Source organism: Pelodiscus sinensis, chromosome 22 (assembly GCF_052426305.1).
Source record: "Pelodiscus sinensis isolate ZL-2025 chromosome 22, ASM5242630v1, whole genome shotgun sequence".
NCBI classification, from domain to species: Eukaryota; Metazoa; Chordata; order Testudines; family Trionychidae; genus Pelodiscus; species Pelodiscus sinensis.
Window position 1 is genome coordinate 3,579,133 of NC_143073.1, and position 21,620 is coordinate 3,600,752.

The following is a 21,620-nucleotide window of genomic DNA, read 5'->3' on the forward strand; positions in this document are numbered from 1 at the left end:
ATGCTCTCTTGCACAAGAAAGCTCTGATGGCCATTTTAGTCATAGGGGTTTCTTGCGCAAGAAATTCATGTTGCCTGTCTACACTGCCTTCTTGTGGAAGAGCTCTTGTGCAAGAGGGCTTATTCCTTGTGGGGAGAGGAATAACTCTTCCGGAAGAAGCCCTGTTTTCTGATGCTGTAATGTAAATTTACTTGCGCAAGAACATGCGTGCAGCGTAGACACTCAGTACGTTTTTGCGCAAGAACATCTGTTCTTGTGCAAAAAGCCTGCAGTGTAGACATAGCCTTAGTTTTACAGGTCAACCTCTCAAATTCAGGACACTCTAGTCCGGCAACATCCGGACCACGAATGTTATTGGACCAAAGAGCCCCTGAGGAGCTCTTTGGAACGGGAGCCAGCTGAGATTCCCGTGGGGGTGGGTGAACCACATCTGGGCCAGCAGTGGCTGGGCCAAGTGGTGGCTGGGGAGCACCAGCTGGGGAACCCCATAGCAGCTAGGCTTCCCTGGCTAGGGAACCTCCAGCAACAGCAGGGAACCATCAGTGGTGGCTGGGCAGCCCAGCCGGAGAACACTGGAGAACCCCAGGTGGCAGCCAGGCAGTCTGGTCAGGGAACTCATGGTGGCAGCCCCCTTCGGGGAACCCTTAGGGCCAGTAGTGGCTGCAGAAACCTCTGGTGATAGTGAGGTCAGCGGTGGTCGAGGAACCCGGGGGAACTCCCGGCAACAGCAGGACCAGCGGCGGCTGGGTGGCCCTGGCCAGGGAAATCCAGAAAACCCCCAGCAGCAGCCGCGGGGCTGCCGATGGCAGCTAGGCAGTCCTGGTGGAAACCTGAGGAACCCCCTGATGGCTGCAGGGTCCAGAGTGGCTGGGCAGCCCTAGCAGGAACCTGGGGAATCCCCAGCAGCAGCGGGACCAGTAGCAGCTGCAGAACCCCCAGGAACAATGGGGCTGGTGGCAGCCAAGGAACTCCGGGGAACCTTCATTGGCAGCAGGCCAGAGTGGGCAGGTGACCCCGGCTGGGGAAATCTGGGGATCCCCTGGTGGCAGCAGGGCCAGCAGTGGCTGGGCAGTCCTGGCGGGAATCTGGGGAACCTCCAGCAGCATCAAGGCCACTGGCAGCTGCGCAGACCTGGACCAGAGCCCCCAGGAATTCCTGGTGGCAGTGGGACATGCAGCAGGGCAGGAAGCCCAGATCCAGGGAGTCCCCATCAGGGTAGTGGGGCCAGTGGCAAGGTGGGGAGCCCCAGAGCCAGGAGAGTAGCCCACGAGTGGGACCAGTAGTCAACAGGGATGCATTGACATCCCCTGGTCCAGGGCTGCTCAGGTCCCAAGGGTGCCAAACCAGGAAGGTCCAACCTTTAGTATTATTAAGGAATTTCAACACAAGTGACATTTGGCTTAAGAGTTATTCTTTATGGTTTAGTTACCTTATAACAAAAGTCAAAATTTTTTAATAAAATTGACCTGGAGGAACATAGTTGCAAAGATATTTTGAATGTATCCACAGGAATCCTCACCTTATTCACTACATATCTTGTATATAAATGACTTCTTGCTTGTTTATCTGAGACACATACAGAGTAATCTAAAATGGAAAAGGCTATATAGGTGCAACTAGTGTAGAAAGCACTTCTAAAAGTCAGAGCAGATATATTGAGGCGTCTAACTACAATTGGAAGCCTAATCTTTAGGTCTAAAGATTCTGGCCTGTTTTGTAATACATGCTTTATGAGGGGGGAAAAGATAAGATTTCACAAGCAATCCTAACACTTGCATTTATTTTCTCTTATGTATCATATAAACACAGAGTAAGAGACAATCTTGTTCCAAAGAACTTCATTCACTTCATCCACATATCTCAAGTATAAAAACAGCCTGACACAGAAATAATACAAGCAACAGCCCCTTTCCCCATTCTGTCAATACCAACACAGCAGTGTAAATTCTTTGTGGCATCCAAAATGTTCAGCTAAAGTGTCTAGTTAGTAAATAAAAGATTATACATAAGGGAAATACTAGATGACTACACAGATCCATAACCATCACATAAAACCAGCCACACTGGGTCAGACCAATGATCCACCTCGCCCAGTAGTCTATCTTCCAGCACTGGCCAGTGCCAGGTGCTTCAGAGGGAATGAAAAAGTTATCATTGTGATCCATCCCCTTCACAAACAAAAGGGATTCATTTCAAGGATAATGAAGGGGATATTTCCACTGACCACAGCACATAATGCATTTTCATACTGAAATGCACAACTGTGGTCCATTCTGCAAAACACCCTAAGAATTCCCACATTATTTAGAGGACACTACAGAGACCCTTCGCCCTGTTAAATACAGGCTCAGCAGTCAAGGAGCCACTCTGAACTCGACCAACAATTGCTGACCATACTGCTGAGCAGTCCCCCACAAAAAATCCCATAAATCTGCCACTAAGCAAGAAAGTAAGAAATCCAACTCTTCAAAATAAAACAACCCACCAGGATAACATGCCCCCACACCTTCACAAACATGGGTAAAATCCCCTCACCAAACAGCCCCAAAAGTCTAAGATCCCTTCCTTCTTGTTTCAAACACAGGTTTAGCTGCGCCAGGGGATATCTTGAAAATAGCAAATAACTTTAGGGAACTTGGAAGCACATTGAAGATGAATGTCCTTGTGAACTTCTCTGCAATTCTTCTCATCCCACAAGCAAAAGGCAAATCACTGGCTAGGTAAGTGATGTATGGTGAAAGGTTTGGGTTCATGAAACATTGGGACACCTTCTTTTCTGACAGATATATAATTTGGATGGCCTCCAACTCAGTAGAAGGGGGACCAATCTTCTTGGGGACAGGCTGACTAGAGTAGTAAACTAATAACAAAGAGGGAGGGCAAAATGAGGGAAGATATAAGCATTTAGCATGACAATCAGGATGAGAACCTAATTAATCAAGGAACCAAAGGACATGAAGAGGAGAAATTCTTTCATTGTCTATAAACCAATACTAGGAGCCTGGATAATAAACAAGAGAAAATGGAATTGCTCATTTATAAACATAATTTTGATCTTGTTAATATTACTGAAACTTGGTGGGATGATTCCTCTGATTGGAATGTCAAAATCAGTCAGTGGTTATAATTAACCACTACCTCATTTGTGATATTGCAGATCTTGCAATATTAGGCTTCTACTGTAATTGTGTTTTTAATTAGCTTACTTTGCACAGTCCATAATTTTACATATATTTTAACTATGCAACTAATACTGTACTAACATTTAATGCCTGTAAAATGTGAAAGGCCAAAGTGACTGGACTTGATTTCTGTGTCAGTTGTTACAACTTTTAGTCTTCTGAATTTTATATTGTACTGGTCACTTTAAAAAAAATGAATATAGTTGCAGCAAACTGTTTTGTTATCAAAAATCTGAACAGGCATAATATAATACACTCGAACTTCTTTAATCCGGCAACCTTAGGAAAAAGAGTAGGCCGGATTAAAGATTTTGCTGGGCCAGGAAGGGCACTGCAGGGTCTGGGCATAAGAGAGTGGAGGTGGGATGCTTACCTGCCGCCCTGCTCCTGGGGACACATGTGGCTCCACACTCCCCGCTGCTCCCAGGCACTGCCCCCCTACCCCTATGAGAGCAGAGGGGAAAAGCCATAGGGGAAGCAGCTCTGCATTCTGCCATTCCCCAACTGGGAGGAGGGGCAGTGGCAGCACACAGGGATGCTTCCTCCTCTATTCCACAGGTATTCCCAGCTTGGGGACACTCAGCATACACAGGCTAAGTGTACTGGAGAGTTTATACGTCATTCCAGCAACTTTTTCTTAAACAAGTAAGTCTATTCTGGGTTTTCCAAATTACCACTAGTAATAAAGATCCATTATTTTCCATGTCTCGTCCTCAATTATTTTACCTCTGTATTTGGCAGCAGTGCAACCACTGCTAGAGTACTGTGTCCAGTTCTGGTGTCCACAATTCTGGATGGATATTGATACACTGGAGATGGTTCAGAGAAGAGTCATAAGAATGATTAAAGAATTAAAAATCATGACTTAGAGCAGTGGTTCCCAAACTGTGGGTCAAGACCTCAAAATGGGTCATCCGGGCCAGCAACAGACTTGCTGGAAGCAAGGTCTGAAGCTCAAGTCTGAGCTTGCTCCCTCATCCAGAGCAGTGGGGCTCCAGCCCCCTCCTGCAGTCATATAGTTACGTTGTTGTCAGAAGGGGGTCACAGTGCAATGAAGTTTGAGCTTCTTGAGCTTTATTTCTCTGAACGAGGGGTTCTCAATAGATTTTAAGAAAGAGAAGATTAATAGGTGACTTGATTAGAGTCTAGAAATACCAACATGGGAAACAAATGTGCAACAATGAGCTCTTCAATTTAACAGAGATAGGTACAATACAATTCCAGGACTAGGGATGTTAGTGTGTACCTATTTACATGATTAACTGATAAAGCCTGGGCTCACTGAATTAGCCTAATGGTTACATGCACTCCACCCCCGCTGCTTCTGTATCAGAGGCAGCAAGAAGGGGGGGGGAGCAGGAGGCAGTGCTTGTGGGGAACCAGCTTTTAAAATGACTCCCCGCACATGCCAGCTCCCATGGAGATGCCTGCCTCCCACCCCTGCTTTCTCTGTATCAGAGGCAGCGGAAGGGGGAAAAGGGCAGGTAGGAGCAGTTACACATTTACAAAAATAAACATTTGTTAACATCCCTACCAAGGACTGGAAGTAGAAGCTAGATAAACTCAGGCTGAAAATAGGGCATACACTTTTATCAGTAAGAAGAATTAACCATTGGAACAATTTATCACGCATCATGGTGGAGTTTCCATCACAGATACTTTTCAAAACAAGACAGGTTTTCTAAAAGATAGGCTTATTGGGAAAATCACTCAGGGGCCACACACAAGTTAGAAGCAAGCCAACCATCCTCACTGACTTGGCTCCCCACTGAGAAGCCAAAAAAGACTGACTGACTCACCTCACTAACACTTGTGTTCCATTTGCGCGGGGTGCTGAAGCTCAGAGACTCTCTCTGAGGCTGGAACACAAGTCCAGCTCCCAAACCTTGCCATGGGCCAGAACAAAGGAAGCCACGGGCCGAACTCTGCCTGTGGGCCATCAGTTCCTTGCCCCATGTTATGAGCAGATCATCATAATGGTTCCTCCTGGGCCTGGGAATCTATGAACTGTTAGGGAACCAACCGCTGAATCACAATATTTCTTGATTCCCAGTTGCCCTATCCAACCCTGTTCAAATATAGGCCTGACCATCAAAAATCACCCATTCTGTAAACACAGGCCAGATCTTCATAGATCTCCTAGTTACATTGCCTTATTCCTATAGTACCTAAGCACCTTCAATATTTAAAGAGAAAAATCTGTCTCCCATGCACTATGTTATAGCAGTAGAAATAGTCTGATCAGTTCATTTTTTAATGTATGTGTGGGAGTAGGTGTGTTGTGAGCCTGCGTCTAGGTGCACAAATTCTTATTGAGGGAAAGCCAAGCCTAAAATGGGTTGTGCACTGAGATCATTTTAATCGTTGTGATCATTTAATCCACTGCAGGAGAGTTCAAGTCTATATCCAATGCAAATTAAGTTTCTAAGGCAGGAGCTTTATCAACCAATCTGCCACTCAGTCCCTTTCAAATACATGTCCTACTGCCAGGATCCCGCTCTGTGCACCACAAACACAAGCCACATAGTGAAGTATTCCACACATGCCCCCCGACCTGACTCAGGATTTCCACTTCCTTTGCCCACAGCACAAGCATCTCTGTTAGTGATCTTAAACTTGAAACATGGGCCTGCACAACAGAAATCCGCATCTCCAGCACAAAACTTGGAAGAGAATTCCTGCCAAAATACAGGCACAACCATAAGGGATCCTTGGAATTCAAATATCCCACTTTCAAAAAACCTTATCCATCAAACACAAGCAGACAGAGACTCCTATGACTCCACACTGCATGTTACACAACAAAAATAATATATTTTATCCCTAAAATATAAGAGTTTACTAATCCCAAACTTAAAACCAGTTGGTCAGAAAGCCCCTCACATTTTTGTCTAAAACATACAATAAACTGTCCTCTAAAACATACAATAAACTATTAAGGTTTCCCTGGCCACCAATCACAGGCTTAAGAAGGGAACATCCCCAACCCCAACTAAACACCATCTGAAGTGCCTTGTCCCCTCAACCATAATCTTGCTGGGATTGGGATTCTTCCTAAACACAGGCTCATCTTTTAGAGATTCCCCTTGTCAAACCAAATAGAACAGATTGCCAGAGATTAATTCTGCCAGTTTTAACACAGTCTAGAATATTAGGCAGCTACCTCTCTTATCTCTTCTGACACAGGCTGGCATAAGGATTTCTTTCCATGAGAAACACAGATATACCCAGCTGTTAGGTGCTCAGCTCCTCTCCACTCATGGGACTGACTGTCCAAAACTCCTCATACCCACAGTAAGGAATAACAGGGACCCTTTCCTTCCAAACACAACCCCACAAATATAGGCCTTATCAAAAATCTTCACAGGCCTGAAGGGGTATGTTTACACTGCAGCTGGGAACAAGTCATCCAGCCCAGGTAGACAAACTTGTGCTAGCAGAACTCGAGCTAGCATGAGTACAGAACGAACATTGCCATTGAAGCTGGAGTTCTATGGAGTTGGATGGGCTTGAGAGCCCAAGTCACAACATCCACACCATCATCAGTACACTAGGTCAAGTTCTGCTAGTAAAAGTATGTCTTCCTAGGCTGGAAAGCTTGCACCAAGCTACAGTGTAGATATAATTAAAGTCAAGGATCCCCTTTCCTAGCCCCACCATACATAGACCTATGAAAGATTCCTCACCCAACACTCCACAGTAAATACAGACCTGTATGGGATCTCCCCTGCAAATAGAGTCCCATCAGGTATTTCACTCCTCCGCAAATTTGTATATCCAACCACAGCATTTCCCAATTCAAGGTCATGCCTCCAGGAAAAGTCAGACTAATGCAGGGAGGATACAGAGCAGATAAGAAGAACTGGAAGACTCTGAATCTGACTGCTGATCCATCCCCAATAAAAACATGTTCCTGTGGCTGTAGATGCTTCTGTGAAAGGCACTTGCTTTCCACCCTTACTACCAAAAGGCTAGTAATTAAAATGAATGTCCACATGAAGAGCTAATTGGCCTAACTGCTCTCACACAAGCCTAATTACTAAAGATCTCAACTCTTTCTAACACACAGACCCAGCTGTCAGGCACGAGCCCCAGCTGTCAGGAAGATTCCTCCACCAGGCATAGGCCCTGGCTGTCAGGTATCCCCTGCACCTGCTTCCCACCACAACACGGGTCCTGGCTGTCGGGGATCCCCCACCCAGGTCCGGGCTGTCAAGGATCCTACCCAGGCTGTCAAGGATCCCACTATCCCAAGGCAAGGACCCAAGCTATCAGACAGACTCCCCCACCATAACCCATGCACGGGCCCCCAGCTTGTCAGGGAGATCCCCAGCCCTTGACACCAGACACGGCCCTGGTTGTCAGGAAAATCCCCATCTCCCCCACACCAGCAATGGGCCCTGACTGCCAGGGAAACCCCCCCACCCCGTGCAAGGCATAGGCCATGGCGGTCAGGGAACACCTTCCCCCCACCACAGGCACAGACCCCAGCTGTTAGGGAACCCCTGCTGCACCAAGCAAAAGCCCAGCTATCCAGGAACCCCCCCCCCCCCACAGGCCATCCATCGTTGTCAGGGATTCCTCCCCCACCCCCCCTCCAGCTGTCAGAGATCCCAGCGTCTGCTCCCCGCACCAACACAGCCCGGCTGTCAGGAACCTCAACACACAGCACAGGCCCCAGCTGTCAGGGATCCCTCCACAGCCCAGCTATCAGGGACCCCCAGCTGTCAGGGATCCCCCCCAGCCTGCTCCCAGCTCTCAGGGACTGCACTCCCCCCTTCCCCCTCCAGGGCACAAGCCTTGGGCTGCCGGGAATTCCCGCACCTGCTCCCCACCCCCACACGGGCCTGGCTGTTAGGGATCCCCCAGGCTGTCAGGGATTCCCCCCAGGCCTGGCGGCCGGGCTGTCAGGAGATCCCCCTTCCCCCACTCTGGCTTACCCAGGGATCCCCCCCGCGGCACGGGAACGGCGCTGTCAGGGGATCCCCCCGGCCGGGAACCGACTGTCACCCCCCCCGCGCTGTCAGGGGACCCTCGCGCCCGCCGCCCGCCCCCACACGGGCCTGGCTGTCAGGGATGCCCGGCCCGTGTCCCAGGCCCGGGCCTGGCGCGAGCCGGGCGCCGCGTGCGCGGCTGGCGGGGCACCCCGCCGGCGGGGGCAGGGCGGGGCGGGACCCCTGGCCGGGCTCCCCTCCCCCCGGGCTCTGGGCCTCGGGCGGCTCCGGTCCCCGCCCGACCCAGCCCGGCTCCCTCCTCACCGTGTCAGCGGCAACGCGGCCGGGGCCGGGGCCGGGCTCCTCCGCGCCGCATCCTCCGGGCCGCCTGGCGGACGCGGCCAGGGCGGGACCCGGACCAGCCCGGCGCCGCCGCCTCAGCCCCTGCTCAGAGCCGAAGCAGCGAAACCAAAATGGCGGCGGCGGCGGCTCCTGCCTCAGCGCGAGCGAGCGAGCGACCGCCCCGCCCCCCCGCCGCGCGCCCCGCCCCCCGCGGGCACACCCCCGGCCTGGCGCGGCCCCGCCCCCGTGGGCGGCCCCGCGCGCTGCCGGCGTGGCCTCTCCCAGCACCCGTAGGACGCGGCCCCCGCGCTTCCTCCCCTGGCAAGATGGCGGCGCCCAGGGCCGTGGCGCGAGCCGCCTAGCGGCTGGGGCGGGCTGCTGCTGCCGGTGAGTCCTCGGCCGGGGCGCGTGAGAGGGGCGGCCTCGGGAGCCTAGCGCCCCCCCCCGGCCTTTTCCCGCCCCCCCGGCCAGGACTGAGCTCGGGGGGGCCTCGTGGCCTTCTCCGTGAATCCCGGGGCGCCCCCTTCGGGGAGCCCCCGGGGCCTGCGAGGAGCCTCGCGCCCGCCCCCAGCCAGGGCCCGCGGGCACCCCTAGACTCAGCGCCTCGGGCGGGGCAGAGACACCGACCCTGCCCCCGCAGAGTGAAGGGCCAGGCGGGGACCCAGCGGTGGGAGTGAGGGACCCGCGCCGGCCAGCTCGGGGCGGAGCGGCTCGTCCCACCCAGCCCGAAGGGGGTGACTTGCTGTGAGGAAGCTCGGGGGTAGCCCCGTTAGTCTGGACAGGAAACAGCAACCCCTGGTCGGGGAGCGCTTTATAGACTAGCAGCGTGTAGACGGGGTCGTGAGCTTTCGTGGGCACCGCCCACTTCTTCAGGGGACCGGAGTTTTGAGTTTAGGATGTGCAGACCCAAAATAAATAGAAGGGGGGAGGAATAAAGGCCGGGGGTGGGAGACAGGGAGCGAGAGGGAATCAGTAAGGTATCTGAAGATTGATTCGTACCTGCTTTGTTTTAGCTACCCATCTCCAGGTGCTTACTGATTCCCTCTAGCTCCCAGTATCCCCCATCCCCCTCCTATTTATTTTAGGTCTGCATATCCTAAACCCAAAACTCTGATCATCTGAAGAAGTGGGCGGTGCTTACGAAAGCTCATAATCCTATCTACACATTTTGTTAGTCTATAAAGTGCTACCAGACCACTTTTTTTTTTTACTGTAAGGAAAGAGCCATTCCATGTCTCTCTTGAGACCTATCTTTGAAGGTGTCAAGTTTGCATATGCATTCTGGCTTGATTTTTTGTTTTTTTGCCTAAAAATGGCAACTTTGCAAGTCAGTAACTGGGGCTATGTCTATGCTGCTGAGAACAGCCAGAAAAAGATATGCAAATTGCAAAGCATAATTTGCGTATCTTTTTTCACTTTTTTCCTGAAATTTGGCCCATCTACACGCGGTCAAATTTAGGGAAAAAACTTCTCTTTCGGAACATCCCTTATTCCTTTCACTGAAAGGAATACAGAGATGCCAAAAGAACACGTCCGCTTTTTCAGAAACTATTCTCAAAAAGCGGACGTGTTCCTTACACGCAACAGAACTTTTCCAGAATACTGGTATCCCGGTAAGCTTTGTAGTCTAGACATAGCCTGAGTGTCCACGAAAAACAAGGAGTCTTGTGACACCTTAAAGACTAATAGATTAGGGATCTCTCAATATTTCAGGTGCCAGGACTCCTCATGGTTTTTACAAATTAACATGGCTGCCCCTCTGAGACCTGTGTGTCCAGGGTTGGGATGTGAACGGGTAATGTTTAACTGTTACCCACGAGCAGCCTGCCACAGGTGGAGGCCTGTTCCAGCCCATCAGGGTTGCTAGTTTCCAGACTGCATGGACTGGGTGTCAGCAGGCTTGTGGGGGGCAGAAGCGGGAGTTGGGGGCATGCTGGCTGGCAGTCCACACACACACACCTCTCTGCCCCACACAAGGCTGCTGACTCCCAACCTGAAGCACCCAAGCTAGTGCCCTACTCCAGCCCAGCTGTGGTGGGTGAAGGGGGGGGAGACTCCAGCCCAGCAGACTGAACACCCGCCCCCCGCGCCCCCCCCCCCTCCCTGCTAAACTCATCACTGCTTAATTGGGATTTGTTGCAGGGATTGGTTTGTGGGTTAGTGTTTCTGTTGTGAGGTGTGAAGTTAGTGGTGGTGAATATTTGTTTCGGATTGCAGGGCTGTCTGTCAGCAAGGACTGCCCTACCTCCCAAAGTCTCTGAGAGCGAGAGATCGTCTTATAGGAGGGACTGTGGATCACTGATGATGTGTAGGAAAGCTTTTAGCTAGGGGCTGAAGGTAATCGCTAGTGGCATTCTCTTCCTTTGTTACGTCTGTCCTGTAGTAGGTGACTTCTGGGTACCTGCCTGGCTCTGTTCATCTATTTCTTCACAGTGTGGGTGATAATGCTGCCGATAAGACACAGCAACGGTTATGCTTTAGGATTCCCAAGCTGTCAATGTGAAAACTCATCAGTATCTTCAGTTCTTAATGCTGCTTTTGGAAGGCAGCAGTGATGTTGACAGTCTTATCACTCTGTGCTGCAATCTGTGAAAGCTATGAGTACACTAAACACTGGAGCTAGTCACAGGGGGAAGGTTCTGGGAACAGCTTCAGCAGAACTGTCAGCGTTTTCACTTTCCTTGCCCTCGGGGTAGATTAGGGCCTAAGTTCTCTCTAAGGTGCGTATCTGTGCAGCTTCCCATTAAGCCCCATGCAGGAACTATTAAGCCCTCAGGACTGCAACAAGGAGAGATGCTTCTTCCTAAGCCCCGAAACACAGGGCCCCCCTTTCCAGGGCCCACAGCAGTGGTCTGTGTGCAGAATAACTTTTGTTACATGATACATCACCTCCTATAGTGGTGCACAAAGTCATTTTGTAGATGGACATAAGAAAATTAGGCAGAACATTCATTGGAGCCTCCATTTTTCATAGTAGTCTGTGACTGCTATTTTTAATTCTTTGCGTGTGTATGTGAGGTAGTGTGAGAAGGAGAGATTGAAGGGACATGTTAGAGTATGGTTCAGAGTTATTTGGGGGGATGTCAGAGAGAAAGTAATAGAGAACTCAGTATAGGGAGAGAGGAGATTGAGGATGTGAATCTGCAATGGAGAGGTGCTGTGTGAAGGGAGGTCACTGAGTTTTTCCTGCCATATCATTTCCTTTTGGGGCTCTTGAATGAAGAGGCAAACGCTGTGATACTAAACATCCAGTTTTTAATGCTTATCGAAAGCCTTGTTTTTCAGATCACTGTAGAGAGAGACCGACTCCAGATTAGGGTTTCTCTGTGATGAAGATGTTTGTATGTGTTACAACCTTCAGGCTACTTCATTCCCAGAGTTTTCACTGGTAAATTAATTGTGCAGCTGAGAACCCCTCAAAATAGCTTGCTGTTTACTGTTTAAAATTACTACTCCAGGGCAGTTTCAAAATAAGATGCAAATGTTAACAGTGAGGATAACTAATCATAGGGCCAACTTTCCTACTAACATGGTGGATTCTCCATCACTTGAAGTCTTTAAATCAAGATCTGATGCCTTTCTGAAAGGTAAGTAATAGCTCAAGGGAAGTGATGGGTGTGATGCAGAAATGATTGGGTGAAGTTCTTTGGTTTCTCTCATACAGGAGATCAGACTAGATAGGCCTAATGGTCTCCTCCAGCCTTGATTTGTGTGACTCGGTGAGCAGCCTCTTGCTGTCCAGAATCAGCTGTAGTTGGTAGGGCTTTGCAGTTACCTTGAGTGACAGCTCCCTCCCACATTCTCATGGGGTGGTTCAAAGCTATGCGCGGTTTCAGGTGGAGTCTCCATGATTTGAGGAGGCTTCCAAGTAGCACAGTTTCAAAAGACTTCTTCAGTGCCAGAATGCGAGTGGCATGCTGGATTGTTCTTATACATAGTCCTTATTTTAATAAGATCAGGCGCAAGTCAGTGAAATAGCTGGTACAGTGCAGAAGTTCTTGACCCCTAGAGAAAAGGGTTAAACTCTTGTGAAAAGTTGAATTACTGCTTTCTGTTCCCCACCGATGCCTTGTTGTTTTGCTATGTGCTGGCATTGGAGAGTAGACTGAGCTAAGAATATCAGCAAATTTTGGTGGTGTTTGTGGCAAAACTAATTTTTTTTTTTTTAATTTGTTTCTTGCCTATTGCTGGGTGTGAGATGAGAGGGCCTTTTGGCAAGGCCTGTGTCATCCTTCCTTATGTGTTCAGTTATTTTCCTTCCTTCTCCGCATGAGAATTCCAGATCTAATTCCCCCCACTGAGTAACCTTCATCTTCCCTCATAAATTAGCTTGTGTTTCCTTTGTGCAGAAGCTGTTGACTACAGGAAGATCAGAAGTTATTGGTTCGTCAGTGTCATCCACTCCTGAGGGGTTACTATCAGGTTAGGAATGTATTCTATAATAAGGTCTCACAACTGAAAGGTTTTTAAAATCGGTTACATTTGGTGGTGTTTGAGTGTTGTCACATGCTCTTTAGGATAGTGTTGTAAAGACAGCCTTAGGCACAAAGAGCTTGAATGAATTGATTTTTGGGACCCTCTGTTCTTGCTTCAGTCTGTCTATTGTGCATTTTGCTGCTTTTCCTTCTGTCATGGTAACCAAAGCTGGCTGTTGAGCCGCAGACTGACAGACGGAGGAGCAGGAGTGAATTGAGACGCCTTCTATGTCTCCTAGTATTGTGTTGCATGATTCCTGCTTCAAAGTAGCTAGTAATATTAATGGTCCTTGGGGCATTCTCTGCCAAACATTTAAAAATTCTGCGCCCAATATTTTAAAATTCTGCAAATTTTATTTGTCAAAGTAACTATACGATCATTCCAATTCAATTATATGTGTAAGTTATTTCAAAATACCTGTCAGCAAGTATGCCTGTCACACACACACACACTCTCTCTCCTCCTCCTCCTCCTCCCCCTCCCCCCCTCCCCCCCCACCACCACCACCCCAGGAGCAGAGTGTTAAAGAAACTCCTATGAAAACTCTGTTCCTGTTTCAGTGCTCCATCCCTTCCCCTCCCGCAATCCTGTTTCTGGGGGCTTCCCTCCCTTGCCCAAACACCTGTCCCCTCTCTCCCTCCGGATCCCTGGGCTCTGGGGGGAACAGTCTGGTGCTAGATCACAGGCATGCATGTAGTTTCCTGCACACTGTCTTCTTTCCCTTAGGGCAGGGATGGGGAAACTTTTTTGGGCTGGGGGCCACTGACCCACAGAAAAATCAGGAGGGGAGGGACACACAAGTGAGAAACTTAATTAAAAAAAGCCCCAAACCCTCACTGACATGACCCCTGACTGAGAAGGAGAAAGTCACTCTCCATATTCCCCTCACACTCCATAACCTAGTGGGGCCTAGGCTAGTAGATTGTGTGCCCCAGTCCCTCAGTAGGCGCAGGGTCCCCAGTGCTAGGAGGGGAGCCTTAGGGTCTTCTCTTACTCAGAAAGGGGATCTTCTTTTGATCCTGCTTGTTAAAAATCACATCTCTGAGCTATTCTAAGTGCCAGGCTTAGGCTTGCAGTCTCTAAAGCAACTTATCAAGTGTAGCACTTCTTGCAAATATCTCAGCAAAACACCAGTCTCCATTAGAGGTAACTGTTTGTCCCCCAAGGCAGTGCTGCTCTTTTAATCACCTGCTTCGCTGTTGTGGAGCAGATGCGCATCACTGGATGCTTTGTCGGAATTCTATTTAGATGGTAAGCTCATTGGTCAGGAATAGTTTGTCCTCTCCGTTGGGTATAGTTGTCACTAGACAAAAATCATATTTCCCAAAGTCCTTCACCTTGAGATTTGGAAGATTTTTACATGTACATTTTTAGGTAACTTTTGGAAGAGTTTGGACATAGAATTCCGAGTAAAGGAAAACCAGTTGGTTAAAAATAGTTCTAAAGCTGGAAGGCAGCCGTGCAAAGTTTCCCTCCCCCATTGATGTGAAATATAATTTATGCCCATCTGGATACATGGTTAATCTGACTTCATTGGGAGTTAACTAGGATTCTCCCTTCATGGAATAGGCTCGCAGCATGACTGATGACCGAGAATATGGAAGAGCTCTTTGTAAGCTAGGGATGTTAAAATGTGATTTTGTTCGTTTGTTTGTAAACGTGAAACTGGTGAAATTTTTTTCAGCGGTTACATGTTTACATGCGGGGGGGGGGGGGGGGCAGACGGGAGCCAGCTTTTAAGTAAGCTCCCTGTGAGCACTAGCTCCTGCCTTTCCCCTCTGTATCAGAGGCGGGGGTAGAGGGAGGAGAGATGGGAACCAATGCGGGTGAGGAGCTAGCTGCTTCACCACACCCCCCCCCCCCCCCCCCACGCTGCTGCTTCAGTGGGAGGCAGCTCTGTGGGAGCCAGCTTCCCACCTGCACTGGCTCCCACCTTCCTCCACCTCTGAAACAGAGGCAGCAGGGGGGATGCGTGTAACCATGAGAGTTGACTGATGAGCTCAGGTGCATCGGTTAACTGTGTACATGGTACACGCCCACATCCCTTGTGTAAGCTTGAACACATGTCTCTTGCCAGCAGAATCTGGTTCCGTAGAGATTACCTCTAACATGCTGGGACCAGCAGGGCTAGCCGGACACTGCCTGTGCCACGGCTGAGGACAGTCCCTATGACACGCTTTTGATAAGTTGGCCGGAGAGAGGAGATTTTAAATTGCTGCTGAGTAAATGCCACTCTTGTCCTTGCAGGGAAAATGCTGCGACGTGTGAAAGGACTGATCTGCCAGGGGCCCAAGGTGAGTCCTGCATTGGCTCTGAAGTGTCCTCTGTCCTGGGATGATTATTTGGCACTGTAAAGGATCCAGAATGGGCTTGGCGGCAGGCCCACCTGGCCCCAGTGGGAGGCAAAACAACGCTAGGGGCCATTTACGGGTCCTGCTCTAGGCCAGTGTTTCTCAACCAGTGGTACAAGTAGGGGAATGTGAGAGAAGTCTGGGGGGTACGTCAACACGTGACATTTGGCAAAAAGTGTCCGGGATTTTGCCCAGTGCTGGTGGGGAAAAGCACGTGGCTGCGGCAAGACCCAGGGAAGTTGCAAGTTGGGGGGCAGGTTTGGGCAGGTAGATTTTTAAAAAAAAAAGCCACTTTCATGGCCACCTCTCCCAGTTAATTTCCTCTCGGGCAGCCTCCCCGGGGTGCTCCAGCGGGGACCTAGAGACGCGCATCACCCCAGCCCCGCCAGCAGCTCAGTACAACACATCCCCATTGCCCCTTTCCCATGGCGCTGCGAGAGGAGCTAAAAGGCGGTGAAGCAGCACAATAAGCTTAGCTCCAAAGGACTGCCCCCCTCCTTTCCCCCGCATCAGTGGTGTAGCAAAGGGGGAGCAGTTACCTCCCAGGTGCCATGATAGGGAGGGGCCAGGCTGGGGTGGGAGTGCACAGCCCCATGTGGCAAGCCCGGCACTGGCAAACCACTTGCTTCCTGCAGTTAAGCAGCCGAGGCAGGGTCGAGCGGTGGGAGCGGGCCCTTCAAAGGTAGGGTTACCATGCATCCGGTGCCTGGCTGGGGGGGGGGGGGAGAGCATTGGGTTGGAGCAGGGAGGCTGGGGTACCTAGCTCTGGGGGAGGGGTGGGTGCATTGGGGGGAAACACTGCTCTAGGCCAGAGTAGCTGACGTGCACAGTCAATGGTCCTGCTCTGGCCTGGCGTGCCCCTATCCTTGGGGCTACCATGGAAATAGCATCATGGGGTCCTCTTAATGACCTTTTGCTTTCTAGGGAGCCCTTTCTGCTCTGGGTTTTGTCCATGAGGGCCAATTAAATTGGTTCTGTGGCCCCTTTAGGGCAAACAGCAGCAGACTTGTAAGGGCCTTTCGCTTCAAAAAAGATTTAACTCTGAGTGACTCGCATGTCAGCCTAGTCATGCAACTTCTCCAGCTCTTGTGGCCTTGACATCTCCATTGTCCATGACAGATGAAGCTGTGTTCCCCAGTCAGTCAGAAAACCTGCAACCCTCAAGGGCCAGAAAGCAGGCTCCCCACTTCTGAATGCAAATGGCTCCTACCTGCCGCTCAGCTGGTCTGCTCTCAAGCAGTAAAGTCTTTTGTGCTTCGATGGGTCTAATGGTAACATTTTTACCTCCTTAAAAGCCAGAGTTGGATTGAAACATAGGCAGGTTAGACACGCCCCAAGGCCCCCCATCTCTTGGAGCCTTGGTACATAAGACTCTAGCCTGTTTGAAAAGAGGTCAGGGCTTCTCCACGCACAGTTTTTGTACCAACTGAACTGTTTGAAACCAGTACTGTTAAAGAAATAGCTTCGTACCAACGGTACTCATCCATAACAACTGGTCATGCAGCTTTTAACCCTTGGTAAAAAGTAGTATCCCTAGCCCAAATGCATAGTTTGGTGCCACACCAGACTATGTACAGTAGGCAGGTAAAGTGCCACTTATAACGTTAACTAGGGTTAAACCCTGTTTAACTGGTTAACCATATAGCAGCCCCCTGCCCGCAATGCAGTGGCTCCAGCGGGGCTGAAGCGTCCCCCTGCCCATGGTGCAATGCAGGAAGGATACTGCTCCAGCCCAGCCGGGCCTGCTGCGTTGTGGGCTGCTCCGGCCAGGCCCGCCTCTGGCCAGGGTGGGCCCGTTGCAGGCCACTGTAGCCCCATTGGACCACTGGCTAACTGGTTACCAGTGAGCATCACCCGCTAGCCGGTTACCATTTTAGATCCCTAATACATAGCTCAATGAAAAGAGACTGGGCCTAAGTTTCTAGCCTTTGTGGCAAAGAAAAACTTGAATATGTGAACCAGATAAAACCAAGACAGCAATATCTTCCAGAATCCAAACAGCATGAGAAAATGAGGTATGAACCGTTCCATGCATCTCAGGTGCTAACTCCGAGACCCACTGCTGGGTGGGTCATGCCAGTGCCACCTGTAAAGGGTCCTCAGTGGGTGGGGCGCTGCTGACTCCCTAGCATACCCACAAATCCATGAGGCACGCCTGGGCCTCGCCATTGGCCGAGGGACAGTTTGAGGCCCAGCCCTGGGTCAGGGTGGGCAGGCAGACAAGGGGTTAACACAGATAGTTAGTAGTTCACAATTTAAGGCGCAGCCCTGGGTCAGGGCAACAAATGTCTATTAACAATGGCTAAAGCTCCGTCTGGGTCCCAGCCGGGCAGGGGATCAGGTCTCCTCACTCCAGGAGAGCTGACAAGAGCAGGGGTTTTTGCCCCACGGGGGGAACCTGTCACCGAAAGGGAGGTGTCGTGGGGGAGGGGGGAGCGCGGGCCCTCCCTACTCCCCGTGTCCTGGCCCAGGGCCCTGATGGTGGCGGCCTTGCGGCCACTAGGTCAGCAAAGATCCAGGCTGTTACATGCCAACGAGGTCGAGGGTCAGCAGGGGTCCAGGCCGCAATGCACTGCCCACCCGACCTTCCTGTCCTCCACCGCCCCAAGGCTGGTTATCCCTGGGCCGCTTTCCAACCCCGCCGCAGGCCTACCAGGCTCTGGCAATGTTCCAGTGGGTCCTAGGGCGACGGAGCGGCTGGCATGGTGTCCATGGGCTCTGTTTCAGGCAGGGTTCCAGGTGGGCCGGCCCAGTCGTCAGTGCGCGGCGAGAGTTTTGGTGGGGTCGGCCTGGGTTCAGGTGGCGGCTGGTGTCTCAGCAGGTCAGGCCTCCAGGGTTGGCAGGGTCCAGGTGGGCCAACCCAGTCCTCTAGCCATAGGCAGCGTGGCCAAGGCCTTCGCTGGAGGAGCCAGAGCCAGGTCTCGGCTCAGCTCTGCTGCCTGGCTCTGACTGAACCCGTGGCTCTTATAGTCCCAGACCTGCCCTCTGGCTTCCTGTGGGCGGGGCTAGGTGTGGCTGGACCCGCCCACCAAGGGGTCATAAAGGGCGCTTCCTCCTCCCAGTCAATGGGCGGCCATATTGTTGTCCCAGGCTCATTACAACATCTCCAAAGATGATTCTGCCTAGCAGAAGGCGCATGCTGTGGGCCCACGTCCCCCACCCAGGCAGATACACCCCAGCTGCTGGAGCTCCTCCGTCCTGCTACCTCTGCTTTTCTGGGAAGTGAGGAGGGGACTTAGTGCCTCTCCTTGGGGGGAGGAGGGGCCCCTGCCAGAGCCTTGCCTATTTATGGATAGAGACCAGAGCCTGCCTGCCTGCCTGCCTGCACTAAGAATGCTCCATTCCATCACTAGCTAAAAGATTGAACCTGCGCGTGCAGCATGTGTGTCAGTAGAGTCCGGGATACAAAAAGCGAGCAGGATTTGGAGACCTAATGCACTGCCTCCGAATGCAAGAGTCACGGCTTTGTGAACCCCGTGCTAATGTATTCGCTTTGCCCATCTGGGGTGAGTCATAAATAGCGAAGCAAGTCGTCTTGTTGTTTGTGCTACTGTTTAAATCAAGGTGTCCTCTTTTGAGCTGACTTCTGAATGTCCTTTGGTCCAGGACTGTAGCGTTCCTGTGCTGCAGCGGGAGAGTGTACAAACGCTTTGCTCCCAGAGACAAGATTCCTGCCATGCAGTTGCCATATTTATCATCAAGCCCGGCAGACAACATAGGGACTTGCTTTTATGGTGATTGATTGAAGTGCATGGCCAGTGAGGTGCAGGGATTCATGTAGAAACAGCTCCACCTTATGGCCTTTGGTGTCTTGGTGAATCCCTGGTTAGCGTGTGATAGGCTCCATTTAAGAGGTTAGATTACTGTCTTTTGGCAGGCGGCAATGTAATAGCCTGTCACTTGCTATAATGTGTCCAGATTGCAGTTGAACAGCTCGTTCGCTTTACATACCTGGTTTTCAAAATCAAATGAACTCCTACGAGGAACTAAAGAGGCGCACGCACAAGTACGCCACACGAATCCCTTTATAAGCCTTGAAGGTAAAGTTGTAAGCTACCTTCTTCCTCCCCCTTCCCTCACCACTATAAAGGGCCGAGCTGTGCCCTGTGATTTAGAAACTCAGCACGTGATGGTCTAGGTGTCAACTTTGTGGGTAAAAAGTTAAAACCAAGCTTTAAAACTCCCTCAATGATAACTGGTATTTTTCTCAGACCCTCTTCCTGGTTCATTCGCTCTCCATGACATGAGCATCTGTCCCTTCCAAGTAAGGATGTTAAAATGCGGTTAATTGACTAGTCGATGGAATTTTCGCAGATCAGCTGTGCAGCGGCTGCTCCTTTAAAATGCCGCTTCTGGCATTTCAAAGGGGCAGCTGCCGTGGAGCCCGAGTTAGCTGGGGACTCCCGGGTGATTTTGAGCTCTGTGCAGCAACAGAACCCGGAGTCAGCTGGGGACTCCCCCACTGGCACCAGGTTCTGCAGAAATGTCGCACAGAGCCCGGGATCAACTGGGCAGTCTCCCGCTGACTCTGGGCTCCATTGCTGCCTCTTTGAAATGCCACTTTGAAGTACCCTTTGCCCCCCCCTTTGCCGCCTTGGTCTCAGAGGTGGGGGGAGGGGTAGTCAAGTAGTCAAAAGACTATCTGATAAGCAAATGCTTATCAGATAGTCGACTAGTCATTAACATCCCTACTTCCAAGGACTGAGTGACATTTGTTGCCCCCACACAGGAGCATTATTACACGTAGAGGAAAAAGGAACCCTTGGGAGCCGAATGCCTAGCGAGTTACTGATGATCTCAGTTTGCCAGCTGCTTCTGAACATGAGACTGAAAAAGCTTATTTTCAGGTGCAGCAAGACGGCAGTTGGGAGACTTGATTTTGTGGATGTTGAATTGTTGTGGAATATTGGGAATGTTTTAATTGAACTGCTTACGTGGCTTGCAAACCCAAATTGACCAGTGAACCTCAGAAAATACAGAGGGATGTTCACGTGGCCAGGTATCTTGAAAGCTGCGATTGAGACGGTGCAGAAAGGAATCCCCCAAGGGAAACTGCCAAAGCTGTGTGACACAGGAGGAATGCTTCACAGGTGACTCTGAGAAATACCTTCTGCTCACTCCCACCTTTTGGATCATCTGTCCCGGGACACAGAGACTGGTCTTTACTCTGGGTAGATCCAAATGTCATCCAGGCTGGGAGAGTTTGCTTTGGGCAAAGCAGAACGGGCAGTGCTGCTCTCAAAGCTGTGTGCGAATGACTCCAAATCCCCGGGGCGGGTTTTTCTGTCTGATGATGTTTCCTGGAAGGGCTGTGGGAGCAGGCGTTGGGAGGAGTGGGATGGGGAGCAGGAAGTCTGGCGGAAGCTCTTGGTTATCCTGGCGTGCGGGCTTCCATTCAAGCGGTGGTGGGTGTAGGGGAGGGGAAAACTGGGGGGCTTTGGGGCAGGGGCCCAATAGCAGACAGACCCATTGGTGGGGGAGCACTGGGCTGAGAGAAGCTTGGTGGAAAGGGGCTGGCGAGTGGCAGGCAGTGGGAAGTGGTTTGTTTCCTCCGTCTCTTCAGAGGTGTGGGTCCAATCTGTCCTCACACGGTCCCTCCTGGGGACTTGGCTGCCATCATTTCTGTATCAACTAACTGTTCATTTCTGTGACCCAGGCCGAGATTTGAACTCGGGACATGGAAGGTTAACCGGACCTTGCCCAACCCTGGGTGGCTGGCCCAGGCCGGAGCAGCCCTGCTTGTGGTGGGCCAGCCAGCTGGTGAGGCCCCAGCCACAGTGGGCCAGGCGGGCTGGAGTGGTCCCAGCGCTGGTGGGCAGGCAGGAGCCAGGCCATGGCCTCAGTGAAGTGCCCCAGCCCTGTCTATGGCAGCCAGGCCGGCCTGGAGCAGCCTCTGCCATGCCTGGCTGGTGGGATGGCAGCTGCCCTGTTCCAGCCTGCCGGAGCGCCTTTGCTTACCCGTTAACCGATGTCATTTTAAACCTTTAGCCACTTAACTGCTTTAACCAACATTCGCATCCCTAATTTGAACCAGTTCACTAAAGTCCTGACCGATCTGCCGTGCAGTGTGGAGCACCTGGACGTCACGGCGGGAGGGGGAGAGGCATGTTTGGATTAACAGGATGCTGCAGGGCAGAGCTGAACAGCATTAGCGGGAGGAGGGGGGAGTTGAACAAGACAACCTGGGCTGTGGAAGGTCGAAGTATTGGCACCATTGTGGGGATGAAAAGGACGAGAACAGCAGGGAGTGCACCCAGCCTGGGGCTGCAAGGAACGCAGGGTGCGCATGCCCAGGTTGAGGCTCCGGGGGGGAGGACAGTGCGCCCAGGCCAGGG

General features: G+C 51.2%; 2 protein-coding genes across 3 annotated transcripts in view; one reads left to right on the forward strand and one right to left on the reverse strand.

The window, feature by feature from the left end:
• The window catches only part of ASH1L (ASH1 like histone lysine methyltransferase), a 158,773-nt gene extending 150,187 nt beyond the window's left edge, over positions 1 to 8,586 (reverse strand). The window contains exon 1 of the mRNA XM_075907956.2: positions 8,441 to 8,586. The gene's annotated coding sequence lies outside the window, so the exon portion shown is untranslated. The remainder of the gene's footprint in view (positions 1 to 8,440) is intronic.
• A 121-nt stretch (positions 8,587 to 8,707) lies between these two features.
• The window catches only part of DAP3 (death associated protein 3), a 29,613-nt gene continuing 16,700 nt past the window's right edge, over positions 8,708 to 21,620 (forward strand). Inside the window, exons 1-3 of one of the 2 annotated variants that reach the window (XM_075907965.2) lie at positions 8,708 to 8,845; positions 12,808 to 12,880; positions 15,182 to 15,228. In XM_075907965.2, the coding sequence (XP_075764080.2) occupies positions 15,187 to 15,228 (42 nt within the window). In that variant the 5' untranslated portion in view covers positions 8,708 to 8,845; positions 12,808 to 12,880; positions 15,182 to 15,186. The remainder of the gene's footprint in view (positions 8,846 to 12,807; positions 12,881 to 15,181; positions 15,229 to 21,620) is intronic. The other variant, XM_075907966.2, reaches the window with a different exon arrangement.